The following is a 21123-nucleotide window of genomic DNA, read 5'->3' as shown; positions in this document are numbered from 1 at the left end:
ATGAAATCGCATGGCATTTATTACTTACAAGCTAAATAATAATTAGATATTTCGACTGGCATGAACAATTGAACATGCATTTTGCCCTACTCAAGCTGCAATATTTTATGCATTTATTGTAAAGTCTGACCAGAAATATATGATCATTGTCAAGAGCAGTCTGGCGAAAGTCTCCTTATAAAAATCGTTGTATGAAGTTTAAGCTAGCTGGTATGGCGGATATATATATCTTGCTCTAACAGCGGCATCCCTTTCTCACTTACCTTCACATCCGCCATTGTCCGCCATGATTTATGTTTACTGTTCGCCGGGCTTTTTGAACCGTGCATTTTTGTGTTTAAAATCTGTTGATATTTACTGATTTGACGTAACAGTTACGACCATAACTTGGTTTGAGCCCGTGAATGTGTACCTATTATGTGATCTAAAGCAAATATGCACTACAAAACGTGTGAGATTTGCGGTTTAAAGGCCGGTCGTGTTGGTGGACTTGGTGGTTGGTGGTCAAAAACGAACATTTATGGCTAAATCTCCATTGGATGAAGATAGGTAAGTTCAAAAATCTATTTGTTTTTCTACATAAAACACATAACGCAACATGCGTCTTTAGAAATTAAAAGAAATTCTGGAATAAAATAATATCATTGTAAAAGTTAGTGCGGTAAGTACCCAGATAATATCGATATTTTTTCTGACCAGTTCTTAGGTCCATGTTATTGAAAAATGTTTTGGTTTCCCTTGCCATGGGTATATATAAATAGAAAGAGACGAGCAAAAACACTACTTGACTAAAATAACCCGAGCTAAGAAAGTATTGTTCCTATCTGTCCAGTCCATGATCGCCTTCCCCATCAGATTTCTTATATCCTCAGCTGATGTAGTGGCCGCAACCAAATCAAATCTCTTGTAACTTATCAGCGGTGTGTGTTTCCTGAAGGAGGACTATGTCAACCCCGTTGTCACGTAATATTTTGCTTAGGCATTCCGTTTCAGAATTGCTGACCATGAGGTTAAAAACTTTATTGATGGAATTTGATGGTCTTGGTCACTGACAATCCAACCTCTAGACTGAGCTTAGGCCAATTCCTTCATGAAACCGATGCTGCCAAAAATACGGGGGTGCGGGGGGGATGAGGTGAGCGAATCCCGTGCCGTGATTGGTCCGTTCAAAGACACGGACCAATCACGGCACGGGATTGACTCGAAGATGGAGTAACGCTACCGTATGTGTGGCAGAGGGGGTAGCGCGACTATGCTATGTCTAGAGGTTGGATTGTCTGTGGTCTTGGTAAAGATAGAGTAAATATAAATGTCGTGGAAGACTGAATAATAAAGCATTCATCCTAAAAATACTTGCATATTTTACAAATTACATATATGTAAAATCGAAATCACTGAAAAAACCGGAAACCCGGTTTTGCTGTTGCACAAAAACCGAAAAACCGGTTTTCTAAAATACGCACGGTTTTGTGACCCCTACTCCGCCCGATTCGGTTGGGTTTAGGTGGATTCAGTAAAACCTGTTATTGATTAAAAAAAAAACTCTAACAAAACGCGTCTATTACGACAAATATGTCCGCTAGGTGGCGCAAGCGCGAGCAGATGTCCGTTCCGTAGCAGTGCGCGACCACTACTATGGCTAGACACCAAAATTGGTGTGGGCCGCATGTACTTGTAGGTACTTGTAGCGACGCGACGAAATAGCGGAGTGAGCCACGCCTGCTGATGGACAAATCTACAACTCATTCCTACTTAAACAGGGGCCAATTATTGGGAAGTTTACCCTACTTCGATAAAAGTTACATATAAGTCTTTGTGACGTTGACATACAAAATTCATAATTATTTTTGACCAATGACCAAAAAACAATTAGATAGGTACCTAATACCTAATTGTTTTTTTTTACTTACACCAACAAAATGTAGGTACTTTGAGTGATGTGTTGTGGTTAACGTGCAGGCGTTAAATGATAACGATTGGATGCTTATCAGCAAATAAATTATTACTGCCACGATAGCGTTGGCACGACACGTTTGAACAGTTGTTGAAAGTATGCTTGTCATGTCTGGCCAATGGGGTTCGACCGAGTCATCCTAACCTAACTATATAATGAATGTACCTAATATATCTTCCTCGCATTTTCCCGGCATTTTGCCACGGCTCAAAGGAGCCTGGGGTCCGCTTGGCAACTAATCCTAGGAATTGGCGTGGGCACTAGTTTTTACGAAAGCGACTGCCATCTGACCTTTCAACCCAGAGGGTAAACTTAGGCCCTTATCGGGATTAGTCTGGTTTCCTCGGGTGTCATTCTAAATCTCTAACAACGTTTGTCCTAAAGTCACTTGCCCTAACTGGTTTGTCCTAATGGGCACATGCCATAACGATCAATTGTCATAACGATTATTTTCCACAATGTAAGGTTCTGAAAAATGGTTAGGTTTTAGAACTTGCTGCCACAAAAGTGGGTTAGGTTAGGGTTCAACTGCGACCCTCGCAAAAAAGAAAATATGTATAATAACATTAGGATAAGTAATCAATATTAGGATAACCAAAATTAGGGTTTTTAGTGTTAGGACAACTGATCATTATGACAAACAATATTAGGGAATGCATCGATAGGAGAAAAGACTTTAGGGATTTAGATATAGATCCGGTTTCCTCACGATGTTTTCCTTCACCGAAAAGCGACTGGTAAATATCAAATGATATTCCGTACATAAGTTCCGAAAAACTCATTGGTACGAGCCGGGGTTTGAACCCGCAACCTCCGGATTGCAAGTCGCACGCTCTTACCGCTGGGCTAAGCTCTATCGCTATTGATGGAGTAAAAGTAGTTTTGACGATAGCTGTTTGCACATGCCCAACTACTGTATGGCATTGGCAGGCATGTTTCTGTTATGATTAGGGTTGCCAACTATTTTTTGGTAGAATATAGTATTTTCCAGAATAGGGCATCAAAAATATAGTACATTTCAAAAAAATATGGTACTTTTAGATAAAATACTAAACATAAGTGTAACATACGTTTAATCGGAAATATAGTATTATAGCGTACTATATATTTTTCCAAAAGTATATAGTACAGAGAGCCAAAATATAGTACAATACTATATAATATAGTACGGTTGGCAACCCTAGTTATGATTATGATCACCACGTAATATTACAAATCTTCGTAATCGCATTACACGACATTAGGGTCTTTCGAACCTTTTCTTACTCATGTGTTATTATATCTTTGTCTCTTTCTAATGCCATGTGCATCGCTGATTGGCGAGCGTAGATTAGCCTTGTGCAAGTTGTAGAGCCGTTGTCGTTTTTATAATTCCTCGAAGTGTAGCTTTCTTGTTAGTAATATAGGTTGCATTGCAAATACATCTTTAAATACATGCTATTGATTTGGATACATACTTATATTAACAAAAAAAAAAATGAATTATTTCGAAACGACTAGTATGAAATGAAACAAGGTTACATAGCAATTTCGTACTTTCCCGCAATTTCCGCAAATTTATGAAGCAGTGTGTTCAATTCCTATTGGTTACTCGTCATCCAATAGCACGCTTCCATCTGTCTGGCGTAGTATAATGTCATTTCGGCGTTATTGAGTTTGCCTCTCTATCGCACTTATACAAAAACACAAATTCCAAAAGTAGTCTCTCTCTTTTTGAGGCATCGTCACTGGGAGGTACAGACACTATATTATATTGCCGTCTCGTTTAGCTTCAAGGACTTCGAATTAGCGTGGTTGAATCGGTTGTCCGTGTCGTGTCAATCCGGTTGATATTACAAAACTGAGGTTCGACGACTTTTCATTTTATTCGTGGCCAATTCTTTGCCGGTGCGGGTGTATAGTGAATCAAAATGAAGCCTGTAGTATTAGCGTTTGTCAGTTTTCTGGCAATTTATTCGGTAAATTGTGAGGTGTATTATGAAGAAACGTTCCCCGATGGTAAGTGAATTTAGTCTATATGGAAATTGGATAATTTGGTAGGGACGCCGCGTGTGCTTACGTCTATCGATTGTCTGCGGCTCCCGTCGCCGGTTATTTTAGGGAAATAGGTGTTAATTCGCTGTGTTTTCTCGTTGCAGACAAGTGGGAATCAGAATGGATATATAGTGAGCACCCTGGAAAGGAATTCGGCAAGTTTAAGTTAACTGCTGGAAAGTTCTACAATGACGCGGAGGCCGACAAAGGTAAGCATTTTTTACTTGGCTGAATCGCTTGAATCTCAGGAACGTTTCTTACTTACTCATCAAACCAATCTAATTGTGTATTCTTAACTGAGCTGGTTGAGATAATCTATGATTTCCTCCCACTTTCATACTTCCTTTCCAATTAAAGTGCCCGCCCATGTACCTAGATGCCAAGTTGGCTACATACTTAAACTTTTGTGCTCTAACAGGTCTGCAAACGTCAGAAGATGCCCGTTTCTACGCTTTGTCCAAGAAGTTCAAGCCCTTCTCCAACAAGGACAAGCCGCTTGTGGTTCAGTTCTCCGTAAAACACGAGCAAGACATTGACTGCGGAGGCGGTTACCTGAAGGTGTTCGACTGCAAGCTGGACCAGAAGGACATGCATGGCGAGAGCCCCTACGAGATTATGTTTGGCCCTGACATCTGCGGGCCCGGCACCAAGAAGGTATGTGTTACTAGCTCAACTTTTCTAATTAGATGAATAATAAACAATTGGTGATTTTAAATTAATAATTATAGGTAATTTCTAGGAAGATTTTTAGTTATGGGTCATTCTTATGGTATTCACTATAACACTTTAAACTCTGTATACACATATTTAATGACATTGATAAAAGGTAAAATAATGAAATTTAATCGCGGTAGACCCGTTAATGTCATTAAATATGTTATTTACTTTAGCTAATAATTTTATCTAAATTGAACTATAGAAATCCTTTTAACTCCACCATGCTGGCACCAAAATGTAAAAAAATGTTAAGAGTTTTAAAAATTCCTATAAAAATACATTATTATTTAATGGTAAATCGTATTTACCCTCAGTATTATACTAGTGACCTTCAAAATGTACCATGCATGTCACTAATAGGTCATTATATAGATGTCTGTTTGATCATGAATTCATGATCATTAACATCTGTTCAAATATGAATAAGCCATTCTCTTTGACATATATTCATGTATTTTTAAAACAATAAATTACTCCCATCAGTAGAGTTAGACCAAGAAAAGTCTGCATCGATTTTGATAGCCCACGCAGTGTTATTTATATGTCATAATTTCATAGAAGGTTGTCGTTTAAAATAACATTTGCACTGCGTGGGCTATCAAAATCGTTGCAGACTTTTCTTGGTCTAACTAGGTATCACAATTAAATGTAACTTAACTAGATCACAATAACATAAAAAGTGAAAGTATGATTGATTTATTTCAAAAAACTTATTAAAGGACCTATATGCTTCTTAATTGATAGTAATAAATATATTAGTTAATTGAATACCACTGATAACATTACGGAAGTACCTATTATTAAAATTAGTTTAAGTCTCATTACATGTAATCAACTATCATTAGACTAATGATGTTGTTTATAACAATAGGGTTTATTTATTTATTTTAAAAGTTATTGCCCAAAAGATATTGCCCATAAACCTATGCCTTCACTACATAGTATAAAACAAAGTCGCTTCCGCTGTCTGTCCCTATGTATGCTTAGATCTTTAAAACTACGCAACGGATTTTGATGCGGTTTTTTTTAAATAGATAGAGTGATTCAAGAGGAAGGTTTATGTATAATTTGTTAACCCGTGCCAAGCCGGGGCGGGTCGCTAGTAACTCATAAATCTATCTGATCCACATATTTAGGCGCACGCAATTACACTTTAAAAAAGCAGTTTGTATAATCGCGTCAGACAATTGCATTGTTCCTTGCGGTATCAATGCAATGCACAGGATATTGCAACACGTCGGTTCGGTCCTAATTGTTCTCGCTAATCGAGCGAAACCTCCACCTTATCACTACACACTTTCCTAATATCTCGTATTTACGATAAATGCGTGACTGGACGTGACAACATTTGAATTCTTTTCTTTTTTGGTTCGTTAATTGATATTTGATAGGTTGAACTGAATATTTAATCATTTAGGCGCGACTTATTGAAACGAAACTATTCTTTTTTATAATTACTATAGAAAAAATAGGAACAAGGTATTTAACAACAGTTTCTTGTCATGAGATTGTTGAGAGATTACCATTTGTGGAAATATAATAACTACACAAAGAAATTGCAACATGTTGGATTTCAGTATTAAATTTGAACTTAAATAAGTTAACAAGGCTCTAAGGCAGATTTTGTATTATATTGAATACCTATTTATGACCTCGCGTGACTCTGTTCGGTATTATCACAATCGCTAGTAGCAGATATATTATGTTGTATTTATCTTTGAAGTCCGATATAGTTTTATGGTTTGCACCGTTGTAATGAATTGCTGATAAGTGAAACATTTTTCCTAAATAACAGAGTTATATGAATATGACAATAAAATTACTCTGTAACAGTAACATTGTATAGCTTAAAAAACACTAAAGAGATTACAATAGGTACTTCCAGTTTTTTTTAATAGAATGTGTCACTACACATGCAAGATGACTTTTTTAATCAACAAGATAGGCGTGTTTGCTTTAACACTTATGACAGTAACGCAGTTCGTTCACCCGCGTGACTGCTAACGGTACGCGACGTGAGCTAACCAAGTGGCCAAATACGTTTCATAGATTTCATCGACGCTTGATTCACACAGGTCAATGGCCAAAACAGCATCTCTCAGAATTGGATTTTCTTTGTGAGAACACGTGCCAAAAAACTTTTTTAATTTAGTTACACTAGTAGTTCGCCCCGAACTGAGAACTCGCGGTTAACCAAAAATTATATAGCTATTGACTTTGTTGCACCTACTTAGGTACTCGTATAGTGCGACATAAAATAATAGAAAATAAATGAGGGCGCCATTTTCTACGTGACTGTCACATTTGTGACGTAAAATGCTTACACATTAGGGTGGAGCGAAATCCAAAATTCTTGAATATAGCAATGGAACCCCTCTAAAAGGATGTCTAATTTTTTATTATTTAAGGGAAAAAAAATAAAAAAAATATTGGTATATACTTTTAGCCCTCTACTATTCGATTATATATGTATAGCAATATATGCATATTTTTAATTAATTTAATTTATGCTTATTTTTTTATAACAATATCATTCATTAAATAACATCTTTTTGTTACAGATATACTCGATTCCTATACTTATTTTTGTTTATAACGTATATTTTTATGACACGGTAAAACCACGTAAATCGAGGTTTTATGGAAAAGGCCCTTTAACCCGGATACTGTGCACAAATTGGAGTTTACAACTAATTACAGAACCGTGAAAACTATTTTGAACGTGATAAGATAATAAAAATACTACTAGTAAAAGTAAATATATGCCTAACATACGTGTGAACATGACCCAAAAAGGGCGTAAGCGACGCCGAAGGGCAAAATTTAACGCTCATTTAAACATATAAATAACCCATTTTTGCAGTAAAATGATACTTTTCGTAATCAATAACACCGTTACTTTGCCACAAGAACGTCTAAAAAAAATAACTTATATATATTTTTTACACTGTAGCATTTTCCTTGTTTTGCATGAAATTGCTGTTTAATATGAAAGTTTGAAATTTTATTATTTCATAAATATTGAAAAAGGCACAAACATTTTGGTAATAACTTATTATACGCTTATTAAGTATTATATAATTTCAATAAAATGTACACATATTAGTGAAATTAGTATATTTAAATAATTGATGAAAATGTACCTTTATTAATTTCTTTAGCGACTGGATAGAGGGCTAAAAGTAGTGTTTATTTTGAAACTTGATATAATCACTATAATCTACATGACAAACTGCAACTTTTCGTACCGGTTCCACATTGATAATCAAATTTTTATTTTTTTCCCATACAACGACGCCCCACCCTATTACACATGGCAACAATTTAGTATGGACATTTTTGAGTTCCATTTTATTTAATTTCTACTATTTTATGTCGCTCTATAGGCGGCAATAGATCAAAGATGGATTTATTGCAAGGTCTGTGGATCCTTTAACTGATTGATTTAAGCAAAGAGTAGTATGTATAATATAGTTGGCCAAGCAGATCTTGTCAGTAGAAAAAATGTAGGCGCGAAGCTTGGAGGATATAATCAAACGGAGACGCCATGTCTGTAATTTTCTGTACAAAACAGTCTGCCGATTTTTGCGGGGGAGGGGAAAGTCAAATGTATGCGTAACGTAAAAATAGCCATGTCAGATAAACGTCAGTCCATACATTGTGTATGACCGTTGGCCGCCTATTTTCGACAGAGGGGAAAGCGTTAATGGCTACTCCGTTTAGTTGTATCCTCCAAGGCGCGAAGGGATATGCTCTCATAGAAAATTTGAGTTTCGCGCCAAGATTTGCTTTTTTGGATTAATTTTGAAGCGCCATTTACAAGTTTAGCGTTAAGTAATATAGATGGCGCTATTTTTTCGAATAAAGGGCTTTGTATACGGCTGCCCCTCCCCTGGATTTAAGTCACGACCATAGAGATTAAAATAAACTGTATCTGTGCTAAGCCGAAATATTTCCTGTCAAATGTCAAATACATATATTATGTTTATTCTATTTTATTTTTATGTTGCTAATTATTTCAAAATGGTAAATTTAAAAACGATATTATAATAGTGTAAGTCGAGCACTTTCATTTGATACTAAACTCGACCATGTTTCTTGCAAAAAAATGACCAGAATAGCAAGACCTCACAAACAGCTTTTTGGCCTTCTAAGCTCTTCTAGCTAAATAACCTCTTGATCGGGCCTGCTCATAATTTAATGACTAAAATATAATGCCCTCGACTACCCGTTTACCCAATTTCATTAAAATTAGAACAAATTTACTTAAGTTATTGAGTATCAAACTATCTTCTGACAGTTCAGCTTAAAAACATCGAAATGCCGAGACGTGCCGCTAGCCAGCCGCGTGTTCAAAGTCGAATGTAAGAACTTCGCTTCGCTTCGCTTCGCTTCGCTCGCTCGTTCGATTACGAGTATGACCCAGTTTAGCAAAAACGAAGTCGAAGACGGTTTTTGAATCAGCATAATGGATATTATAATGCCTGCATCCGACAATAGTGTTGCTGACATTACATACGAGGGGCCGATATTGATACGATGATTAATATATAGAAAAAAAAACTTCAGTAAAGTGATTTTGCAATAGCAATAGGAAATTACCATATTCGTGACCGGTCTTCTATTTTAGTATCAATATGAATAATTTCACGGATGGCGTGTCATAGGTGCTGAATGTTAAATGTTACCAAATTCTTGTTCCATTATGCAGTACATATATTATTTGGACACATGAAATAAACAGGAAAACTAGCAGTTACATCTACATTACACTAATTGAATTAATAAATCTTATAAGAAATTCCCATGAAGCTACGACTTACGAGATACAACTTTACAAATCGAAAAATCGGATATCGTTATCTGCTCCTCTAGCCCTCGAATGTGCAAAGCGATAAAGAGAGAGAGAGATAACTATATTCGATTGGTTCTGGTGTCATTGGCCAAATTCAATAGCCACATATTTTAAATGTAACTAGTATGAAACACGTAAATGTATACCATGTCGCTTTGGGGCTGTTCATAAATTACGTCATCTATTTTTGACCTCCTCCCCCCTAAAATCATCCAAAAATCATGCTTCGAATGACCCCGTTTCATGCATGACGTAGGAGTCATGCTACCATCATCCGATGTCCAGACGATGCCCATTTGAAATAACGTAATTAATAGCCCCTTTGTGAAGAGTGCCCAAATAAAGTCCGAAATAACCCTTCCCAAGCAAATGTCGCCTTCATAATACAATAACGCCGTATTTCAGGTGCACGTGATCTTCAGCTACAAAGGTAAGAACCACCTGATCAAGAAGGACATCCGCTGCAAGGACGACGTGTACACCCACCTGTACACGCTGGTCGTGAAGCCGGACAACACGTACGAGGTCCTCATCGACAATGAGAAGGTCGAGTCTGGGGCTTTGGAGGCTGACTGGGACTTCCTGCCGCCCAAGAAGATCAAGGTACGGTATTTTTCCCCACATCATTATAAAATATAGTTTGTAGCTTTCTGGTAGACCCCGAAGGCTTATCCTATTGTCTATTGTTCAGTAAAACCGGACGTGCTACTTACCTGCAAAAAAGGGTCCTAATTATTCTATTTGGCACCTGAGCGCGGGCTAGTCCAACGCTCAAAAAAAAGCGGCCAATTGCGAGTCGGACTCGCCCATGAAGGGTTCCGTATTTAGGCGATTTATGACGTATAAAAAAAAAACTACTTACTAGATCTCGTTCAAACCAATTTTCGGTGGAAGTTTACATGGTAATGTACATCATATATTTTTTTTAGTTTTATCATTCTCTTATTTTAGAAGTTACAGGGGGGGACACACACATTTTACCACTTTGGAAGTGTCTCTCGCGCAAACTATTCAGTTTAGAAAAAAATGATATTAGAAACCTCTATATCATTTTTGAAGACCTATCCATAGATACCCCACACGTATGGGTTTGATGAAAAAAAAAAATTTTAGTTTCAGTTCGAAGTATGGGGAACCCCAAAAATTTATTGTTTTTTTTCTATTTTTGTGTGAAAATCTTAATGCGGTTCAAAGAATACATCTACTTACCAAGTTTCAACAGTATAGTTCTTATAGTTTCGGAGAAAAGTGGCTGTGACATACGGACGGACAGACGGACAGACGGACAGACAGACAGACAGACAGACATGACGAATCTATAAGGGTTCCGTTTTTTGCCATTTGGCTACGGAACCCTAAAAACCAGTGTAGGTGCGCTCTCCGATAACGCGCCTTGGTTACGCATCTCGATGACACATTTTAGACTGGTTCTGTAGCGTTCGACTCGCCGGCACTCAGTAACCGAAGTACCGATTTTTTATGCAGGTGGTTGTGGCACGTGGCACGAGCGGTTTTTCTTAACAATAGACAATACGATTAGCCTTCGGGGTCTATTAGAAAGCTACAAACTATACCAGTTTATTCCCCATCCCAATAATGAGTCAAAATTTTAGAAGATCAAGAGCGCCTTTAATGTACATAGAAAATAAAAATTTCGTTATTTGCCTTCGAGATAGAAAGGAGAATAGTCGAATAAACGAAGTGGATCGCGGTAGGTCATCTAGTTTGCAGATTGTCTCTAATTATTTATTGATGATATAGTATTCTTTGTAACTTCATATAGATACCCTGGTAACAAATGATATTAACCTTTTGGACGCCAATGACGGATATATCAGCACCACAGGTCCAACGCCAAAGACAGATTAATTGGTCACATACCACAGTGCAACATAGACCTACGCTCACATGCATAAAGTTCAATTTCAGTTTTGACACTTCGGTGACGTGGCGTCTGAGTGACAGCTTTTGTGTTTGATACGGCGTCGAAAAGGTTAATAATACTTTAAAATCAAAAACCGAGACAACAATCTAGACTTAGTCCGCAATACGGAATCTGCGTCATATAAAATAAAAAATGGAATTCAAGGTGAGGCGCGAATCTTGCTAGAAAACAAAAACATCTGCAATTATTTAAAATAACAAGCCTTGATCTTAAAATGTCGCTGGCGGCACTAATACCAAGGTTGTATTGTCTATAAAAATATATTTAGTCCATATTTGGTGTTCCACCGCACATCTAATACCTTTAAACAAGCAATTCTTGTTTATTTATTTATTTATTTATATTTATATATACATATATATATATATATACATATATATATATATTTCGGCGATCTCGGAAACGGCTCTAACGATTTCTAGGAAATTTACTATATGGGGGTTTTCGGGGGCGAAAAATCGATCTAGCTAGGTCTGACCCAGAGGAAAACGCGCAATTTTGAGTTTTTATATGTTTTCCGAGCAAAGCTCGGTCTCCCAGATATTTTGGTTAATTAACCCACATTGTCATCCCAGGATCCCGAAGCCAAGAAGCCCGAGGACTGGGACGACCGCGCCACCATCCCCGACCCCGAGGACAAGAAACCCGAAGACTGGGAGAAGCCCGAGCACATCCCCGACCCGGACGCGGCCAAGCCAGACGACTGGGACGACGAAATGGACGGCGAATGGGAACCCCCCATGATCGACAACCCTGAGTACAAGGGCGTCTGGGCACCTAAGCAGGTAGGCCGTAATTACTGGACTGTCGGTTACTAAGCCAGGGTTTACACATAAGTTTGAAGTCCGAAGACTGGGAGAAGCCCGAGCACATCCCCGACCCGGACGCGGCCAAGCCCGACGACTGGGACGACGAGATGGACGGCGAATGGGAACCCCCCATGATCGACAACCCTGAGTACAAGGGCGTCTGGGCACCTAAGCACAAAACAGATACAGTACAGAAATCAATCTACATACAAAGTGCGCTCGAGCAACGCACACATAGACACTGCTCACAGACACGATATCTCGGACCGGTTGGGACCAGTGCGAGCGCGAGTGTCAACCGCTTGAGACACGCGTCTGTAAACTTTTTTGTGCAATTATGGAGAAACAAAAAAAAAGTTATTATGACTATTCAGTGGACGGTTGTTTAAATTCAACATTAAACGGTGAATTGTCGTTTTTTAAGCTACCAGTGGTTTCAGAGAGGTAAGTAGGTATCTGCTTGTATTTCAATGGTTCGTTTTAACGTTAAACAGAACAGTTAGGTAGGTAGGTAAGCACCCCGCCCCGGCCACTACCAAATACGAGTGCCACTACCACGATAGTTTTTTGTGCATAAATCATAGTTGACAACCCTAGAGCGACCGCCGAGCGTAGGTATGAAAAGTGAAGTACATACATGTGATTGACTTCTGTACTGTATCTATTTTGTGACTGGGACGACGAGAACCTCCCATGATCGACAACCCCGAGTACAAGGGCGTCTGGGCACCCAAGCAGGTAGGCTGTTATTATTGGACTGTAGGGTTAAGCTTTGGATTCCTCCGAAAACGGTGCCGTCATATAGCGGCCGCAAAAGACGGCCGTCTTTACGGTGGCGACATGTGGAAAGTACCACGGCGTCATAACACACCGTCATCCACCAAGGTCAGAGCGGCAAATTTGAAAAATGTAGGCGCGATGGGATAACGTCCCATAGAAAATTTGAATTTCGCGCCTTTTCCTACTGACAAGATTTGCTTGATCATCTATAATTTACTTGGAGGATGAAATATCATCAGAAGAGGAAAATAATCGTAGTACGGAATCATTTATTCAAATCTCGTGTCATTTATTCAAAATGGCGTCACCGCTATCTAATAAAACGTTTACGAAACTATCGACACCGTCATGACGGCCGTCATCTTACCCCATCTTGTTTACATAGACAATGTTCTAGTGACGTCAGTCAACGCTATATAGCGGCCGTAATATGACGGCACCGTTTTCGGAGGAATCCAAAGCTTTACACATAAGTTTGAAGGCCAAAGAATGAGAGAAGCCCCAACATTCTCTACACGGACGCGGCCTGCTCCATCTCACAGTAGATATTAGGCCGCGGACTGGGGCCCATTTCTCGAACGGTATTAGACTAATATTATTAGTCCACGAACTGTCAAATCGTATGGGTTGCCATGACAACACACTAATAATATTAGACTAATATCGTTCGAGAAATGGGCCCATGGACGCACGCGGCGCGCGACACTCGGCGCGTCGTCCACAACAAGTTCATTCAACTCTGTTCATTCATCGCGCACCACCGTTCGCCTTCGCTCGAGGCCGCGGCCTTAGGGCCCATTTCGACGATGCGAAAACTCAAGTTTCATTACATTGCGGGTTTTGATCGGTCGGTTGAATTGGACGTAACCAACAGTCCGCAATGTAACTAAAATCGCATACGAGTTCGCGCGCCGTCTAAATCAGCCCTTAGGCCTGATATTTAGCTTTTATCTCCAAAATGTCTTTATATGTGAACGTGAGCGTTTTATCTCCAGGAAGTCTAACACAACAAAAGCCATTTGCTGCACTGTAATTAACTAATTAACTCTAAGCTTAATTCTAAGCTAAATAGCATCGATCGCAGACGTTTCTGCTTGTTAAAAATTAAAAATAGTAAACTCTGTTACCCACATCAATAAGTGTTGTGGCACAGAATAAATAATAGTACTAAGTACAGAAGACTCACTCTCTAACAAAACGCGTCTGTTACGATCAGCACAGATATGGCCGCTAGGTGGCGACAGCGCCACGCGCGGCTTATGACTTTCCCCAAAATTGGGGCGGTAGTACACCAAACGAATACCAAAAATTGCCAATCGGGGGAAATAATACATATGTAAGCCAATTTTAGCATGTGGTGTAGGTAATGGTGTATTAAACAAGATACTAAATATAAAAAAAAGTACCGGGGGGTGGGGGTGAAGCTAACGGGTTGGGAGGGTGTTTAAGGTCCCTTTTTATAGTTTTTCGTAAATAACTCTTAAACGGTGGCCCGTAGCAAGAAATGTTCTCCTACATAAATAATGTACATGATATTTTCTACAAAAAAGATTTAAGTAGTACACTTTTTCGCTAGAATCAATATTTTAAAATATATTAAAGTTGGAAAGTGACGTATAATTTGTTCTAAGGTCGTTTTTTTTAGTTTTTCGTAAATAACTTTTAAACGGTAGCCCACAGCAATAAATTATCTTTTACGTAAAAACCCTAGAACAAATTATACGTAACTTTCTCACTTTAATAGATTTTAAAAAATAGATCCTAGCGAAAAAGTGCACTGAATCTTTTTTGTAGAAATTTTTTTATGTCAATTACTTATGTGATAGAACATTTTTTGCTACGGGCCACCGTTTAAACCCGCCGTTATTTACGAAAAACTATAAAAAGGGACCTGAGTATGAGAGTGCTTTGCTAATTTGATCTGTCTTCCACAGATCGACAACCCCGCCTACAAGGGACCCTGGATCCACCCAGAGATCGACAACCCCGAGTACACTCCCGACGCCAACCTGTACAAGCGCGACGAACTCTGCACCGTCGGCCTCGACCTCTGGCAAGTCAAGAGCGGCACCATCTTCGACAACATTCTGTTCACGGATGACGTCGAACTGGCCAAGGAGCGCGGGGAGGCGATCAAGAAAACGCAAGAGGGAGAGAAGAAGATGAAGACTGAGCAGGACGAGGCGGAGAGAGAGAAAGAGAAGGCTGAGAGGCCTGATGATGAGGACGATGAGGACCTGGATGATGAGGCCGGTGAAGCGGCGCCTGTGGTAAGTGGCTAATTTTCCGTTAGAAACTAAGACTAGTCTAATAGGCTACATGACTAATTTTTTTTTATGGTATCAATCGATCGGGTTTGTTTTTAGGATCAAATGTCTATATGGGACCCGTTGCATTAAAGTAACACAAAAGTCAGAAATTGTAGTCAAAGTCCGACAGTCGCACTTCACTCGCGAAACGCCCTATAGAAAACGGCCAGAGGCCGTGACGTCATCGCCCATCTTGTAGTATGGACAAAACAAGAAAATTGCGTTTTTGTCGGTGAAATATTGCGTTTATGTATATAGTTGCTGTACAATATTTTTTTGGATGTAAGGTAAGGAATCGAATGGTACCCTTACTTTTATCGTTTTTGGAAGTTAAAAAAAACTTAAATTTTGAAACTTTCAGGTCCTGTAATTTTGTAATTTTTCAATATTTTGTTTTAATATCCACATTATTGTGATAAATTGCTCGTTTGCTATCTATTTTACTAGATTTTGTTATAAAATTCAACATGTGTCATCATCCCTATTAGAACACAATAAGCCTCAAGTGCCTCCCCTTCGATGAGATAAAAGACATGGCTGGAAGGACTAAAACATGGACCAGATTAGTGCAAAATAAGGGAGAGTCATAGAGAAAAAAATACATAGAGTGCTCACTCCATACATCAGTTTTAGTACTAAAAAGACTATTAGCATCTAGCGTCGAGTAGCGGAACTATCAGTACTGCTACTTGACAATAGATGTAGCACCGACCGGAAAGTCTTATGCTGTTGAGATAAGACTTTCCGGTTGGTGCTACATCTATTGTCAAGTAGCAGTACTGATAGTTCCGCTACTCGATGCTAGATGTAGACACTGAAATTAATAGTCTGAACTGATGTATGGAGTGAGCACTCTTGTCTTACTATATTTCTCTATGGGAGAGTGGAGAAGATTGGGGGAGGCTTGCCCAAAGGCACACAGAATCGGTTATCGTAGATTAAGGAAAACTTTAGATATAGTATTAAAAAATGTATTTCTGATATAAAGCTGTAAATAAAGCCTCAAGTGTGAGAGGGATTATAATGTAGTTCCAATTACAAGATAATGCGAGAGAGGCGAGAGTTCCAAAAGCGGGACAAGTTGTCTAAAGTCGCAAACCTCTATATTGGATGGCCAACGAAAAGTAAGCTGATTAAATAAAATAGTATACCGTGGCACGGCGTAAACGATTTTTTATCTTCAGTTTGAAATGTGCTCATATGTATCTACATGATATGATACTCAATTAAATTTGATGATTGTCGTGGCTTAAGGCTGCGAATGCGAATCAGATATCTAAATTTGAGTTGAGTCATAAGCTTCATACTTTCTCTTTTATGTAGGTACATGATTGATAATCTTTTTATTTCATCACGACAATACTCAGTCATGCAAATGTTGTTTCGAAATTTGCTTGAGGTTGAAATAATACGTAAACAGACTCCTGAGTAATCTATATATATAAATGCAAGTGTCCTGACTGACTGACTGACTGACTGATTCATCAACGCAGAGCCGAAACTACAAAAGCTAGAAAGTTGAAATTTGCACACTAGGTTGAATTTATAAAGTGTACAAGAGATAAGAAGCGATTTTGAAAAATTCAACCCCTAAGGGGGTTAAAAAGGGGATGAAAGGTTGTATGGGGTGCAAGTTTTATTTTAAGCTAGGAATTTGAAACTTTGTAAAAATGTATTATATTAAAAAACAAGAAAACTAATTTCAGCGTTTTTGAAAATTCATCCCCCAACGTGGTGAAAAAGGGGTTGAAAGACTGTATGGAGATCAAATATTTTTGTGAGTGTGGGACTTGAAACTTTGTATATGGGGATATTATTATAAGACAAGAAAAGTAATTTCAGCGTTTTTGAAAATTCATCCCCTAACAGGGTTAAAAAGGGGTTGAAAGATTGAATCCATTACAAATGCTTTGAAACTTCTTAGAAAGGCATAATAGCCGATTACAAAATAAAGTAATTGCGACATTTTTGGAAATTCAACCCCTAAGGGGGTTAAAAAGGGGATGAAAGTTCGTCTTGGGGTGCAAATTTCATTGTAAGCTAGGAACTTGAAACTTTGCAAATAGATATTAAATTTAAATACAAGAAAACTAATTTCAGCGTTTTTGAAAATTCATCCCCTAAGGTGGTGAAAAAAGGATTGAAAGTTTGTATGGATATCAAACATTTTTTCGAGCGCGGGACTTGAATCTTTGTATTTGAGGATATTATTAAAAGACAGGAAAAGTAATTTCAGCGTTTTGTAAAATTCATCCCGTAACAGGGTTAAAAAGAGGTTGAAAGTTTGTATGTGGTTCAAATTTTATTTTAAGCTAGGTACTTGAAAGTTCGTAAAAAGATATAATATTAAAATAAAAGAAAACTAATTTCTGCGTTTTTGAAAATTCATCCCGTAAGGTGGTAAAAAAGGGGTTGAAAGTTTGTATGGATATCAAACATTTTTTCGAACGCGGGACTTGAATCTTTGTATTTGGGGATATTATTAAAAGACAGGAAAAGTAATTTCAGCGTTTTGTAAAATTCATCCCCTAACAGGGTTAAAAAGGGGTTGAAAGTTTGAATCCATAACAAATGCTTTGAAACTTCTTAGAAAGGCATAATAGCCGATTACAAAATAAAGTAATTGCAACGTTTTTGGAAATTCAACCCCTAAGGGATTTAAAAAGGGCATAAAAGTTCGTCTTGGGGTGCAAATTTTATTTAAAGGTAGGAACTTGAAAATTTGCAAAAAGATATTAAATTTAAACACAAATTCATCCCCTAAGGTGACGAGAAAGGGGTTCAAATTTTGTATGGATATCAAAAATTTTTTTGAGCGCGGGACTTGAATCTTTGTATTTGGGGATATTATTAGAAGACAATACAAGTCATTTCAGCGTTTTGTAAAATTCATCCCCTAACAGGTTTAAAAAGGGGTTGAAAGTTTGTACAGGGTACAAATTTTATTTTAAGCTAGGAACTTGAAACTTCATAAATAGGTATTATTTTAAAACGGAAAAAAATAATTTCAGCGTTTTTGAAAATTTATATCTCAAGGTGGTGAAAAAGGGGTTGAAAGTTTGTATGGAGTTCAAACATTTTTGTGAGAACGGGCTTGAATCTTTGTACAGAGGCATATTATTAGAATACAAGAAAAGTAATTTCAGCGTTTTTTAAAATTCATCCCCTAAAATGGTTTAAAAGGGGTTGAAAGTTTATATAGGGTTCAAATTTTATTTACTTCAAACTTCGTAAATAGGTAGTTAGGTAAATAGAGGACATGAAAATCTTCTAAGGGGTTTGAGAGGGATTATGTCGAGAACAATTTTATTTAGTTAGGGGCTAGAAACTTCGTAGGTTGTGAAAGACAAGTCTCATGCGTTGTATAATATTAATAATTAACAAATGATTAACCGTCCTACTTTTGCTGCATAATGTTCTAAGCTAATGTAGAATATATAACCACCAATATACAAATCCACGCGTACGAAGTCGCGGGCAACAGCTAGTTGTTTATATTTCTTTATCTTTAATTCGCATTAAAAGACAAAGAATATGGTCCGATTTGACGTAGGACGCTGAACAAATGTTAACAAAGGATGTTGGCCTGTAGCCAATTTCAACATAAATAAGTATATTGTGAAGATTTAACAAAGATGAATCGTGCAGCGTGCTACGCAACTGGTGGAAATAATACTATACAAAAGGATTTCAATCAGTAGTTAAATCCAGTTAGCTCGAATACAATTTATTAACTAGATTCACTTAAAAACCCAATTAGGTCTATAATACCTACAATTTATCAACTAGATTCACTTACAAACCCAGTTAGGTTTATAATACCTACAATTTATCAACTAGATTCACTTAAAATTGAACATTGATTCAATTTAGGTAATTAGGTAATAAAACTATGTCGCCTTTTTCTTTTGATGAAAGACTAAAAATATTCAGCGTTGTTATTTATCGTTATTACTCGTAGCTTTCAAGTCGCTTTTACTTAATACTAACGGACAGAATCTTCAGTGACTGTGTAAAAGCATTTCTGATTATTTTATTAGTTTAAGACTTAAGTAAACTGGATTATTTAACACAATTTACTGACGTAATTTTATTTTGTTTGTTTACAGGAGGAGCACGATGAGTTGTAAGCGTAGTGAATAGTGTAAAGACATTAGTACCGTCGGGTACACGAGTGAAACGTTCCAGCACGTGGGGCCCGTGCCTCCGGTGCGCAGTGTGCACGGGCCCTAACGTTCCTTAGTAACCTATGTTAACGTGTGAAACTATCTGGACGCCACAAGTATCTATTTATTGTCTGCAACTTGTGTACATAAGTCACGCTCATTTTAAAGCACTGCAGACTTATCTGAGACGGTTAGTGTAAGGTCTGAGTGGACGCTCGAAGCGGAGCGTTCGGCGGGGCGTGCAGCGTGGCGTCGGGGTCAGGAGTAATAGGGTACATGACTAATTTTTTTTTATGGTATCAATCGATCGGGTTTGTTTTGTTTATGTCTATATGGGACCCATTGCATTAAAGTAACACAAAAGTCAGAAATTGTAGTCAAAGTCCGACAGTCGCACTTCACTCGCGAAACGCCCTATACAAAACGGACAGAGGCCGTGACATCATCGCCCATCTGGACCGCATCGCCCGTATGGACAAAACAAGAAAATTGCGTTTTTGTCGGTGAAATATTGCGTTTATGTATATAGTTGCTATACAATTTTTTTTGGATGAAATGTAAGGAATCGAATGGTACCCTTACTTTTATCGTTTTTGGAAGTTAAAAAAAACTTAAATTTTGAAACTTTCAGGTCCTGTAATTTTGTAATTTTTCAATATTTTATTTTAATATCCACATTATTGTGATAAATTGCTCGTTTGCTATCTATTTTACTAGATTTTGTTATAAAATTCAACATGTGTCAACATCCCTATTTGAGCAGCGTGCACTAAGGCCGCTCCTATACGTTTGCATTTGTTTAACATGCACGCCGCACGCCCCGCCCCGCTGCACGCCCAACTCGAGCGTCCACTCAGGCCTTACACTAAGGCTGTCTGGAATAGTGTCGTCGTCTCAGTAAGTTCGCAGCGTCGTTTTATTTACGACACTGTGTGTCGTCTGTGAGTGGTTTTACAACGGCGGCAGTCTAATTTTGTAAGTGTAAGCCCATGTTGTAAAATAATCTCGAGTGATGTATGAGTTTTGTTATGTTGTGAAATGAGTCTGATTAAAAAAATATTATAAATTGATTTTGTGTTTTCTCACTTAGACCCGAACATCGCGTAATACCTACAGAGTCCCAGGGATTTTTCAGGTCTCATGAATTTTACGTGACTGTAATCAATAGGATGTCAATTTATATTAACACATTCACTGCCAGTGTGAGCTACGCGCTACGGACGTAGCCGTTACACACGCCGAACACGGGAAATACCGTATGTAGCGATAAGCGCCTCCGAACAGATAACCTGCCTAGCGGGTCGCTGGCAGTGAATGTGTTGATATACAATAGTTTATAGAGTAGCAATCTAGTCAAAAAGAAACAAGACTATAAATATATTTAACAATATATTTCTAAATTTCCATTACAAGATACAAGATTTTTTTTTTAAAGATGTGTCTCACCGAGTTTGTTGCCGGTCCCATATTGGGATACCCTCCTCCAATTGAGGGGGGATTAAATCTTCTCGGGGCAGAGGTGTAGGGTTGGAGCCGATTAGCTTTATTTGACGT

The 21123-nt window shown here is 38.0% G+C and overlaps 1 protein-coding gene across 1 annotated transcript; it reads left to right on the top strand.

Moving 5' to 3' along the window:
• The first annotated feature begins 3795 nt into the window (after positions 1–3795).
• LOC134650044 (calreticulin) lies at positions 3796–19585 on the top strand. The gene is made up of 7 exons (XM_063504867.1): positions 3796–3952; positions 4093–4197; positions 4407–4642; positions 9966–10163; positions 12081–12290; positions 15029–15364; positions 19513–19585. Exons 1-7 carry the CDS (start codon positions 3865–3867, stop codon positions 19531–19533), a joined length of 1194 nt encoding a protein of 397 aa, XP_063360937.1. The 5' UTR covers positions 3796–3864; the 3' UTR covers positions 19534–19585.
• Positions 19586–21123: the final 1538 nt, after the last annotated feature.

This window comes from Cydia amplana, chromosome 8 (genome assembly GCF_948474715.1).
Source record: "Cydia amplana chromosome 8, ilCydAmpl1.1, whole genome shotgun sequence".
Taxonomy (NCBI): domain Eukaryota; kingdom Metazoa; phylum Arthropoda; class Insecta; order Lepidoptera; family Tortricidae; genus Cydia; species Cydia amplana.
Note: the sequence above shows the minus strand (reverse complement) of the source record. Positions and strands in the feature narration are given on the sequence as shown.

Excerpts from the sequence above, each read along its gene's own strand:
- LOC134650044 (XM_063504867.1), top strand. The coding sequence starts at position 3,865 with ATGAAGCCTGTAGTATTAGCGTTTGTCAGTTTTCTGGCAATTTATTCG. Across the intron at positions 4,643-9,965 it reads GCGGGCCCGGCACCAAGAAG|GTGCACGTGATCTTCAGCTA; the intron begins GTATGTGTTACT and ends GCCGTATTTCAG. Across the intron at positions 10,164-12,080 it reads TGCCGCCCAAGAAGATCAAG|GATCCCGAAGCCAAGAAGCC; the intron begins GTACGGTATTTT and ends TTGTCATCCCAG.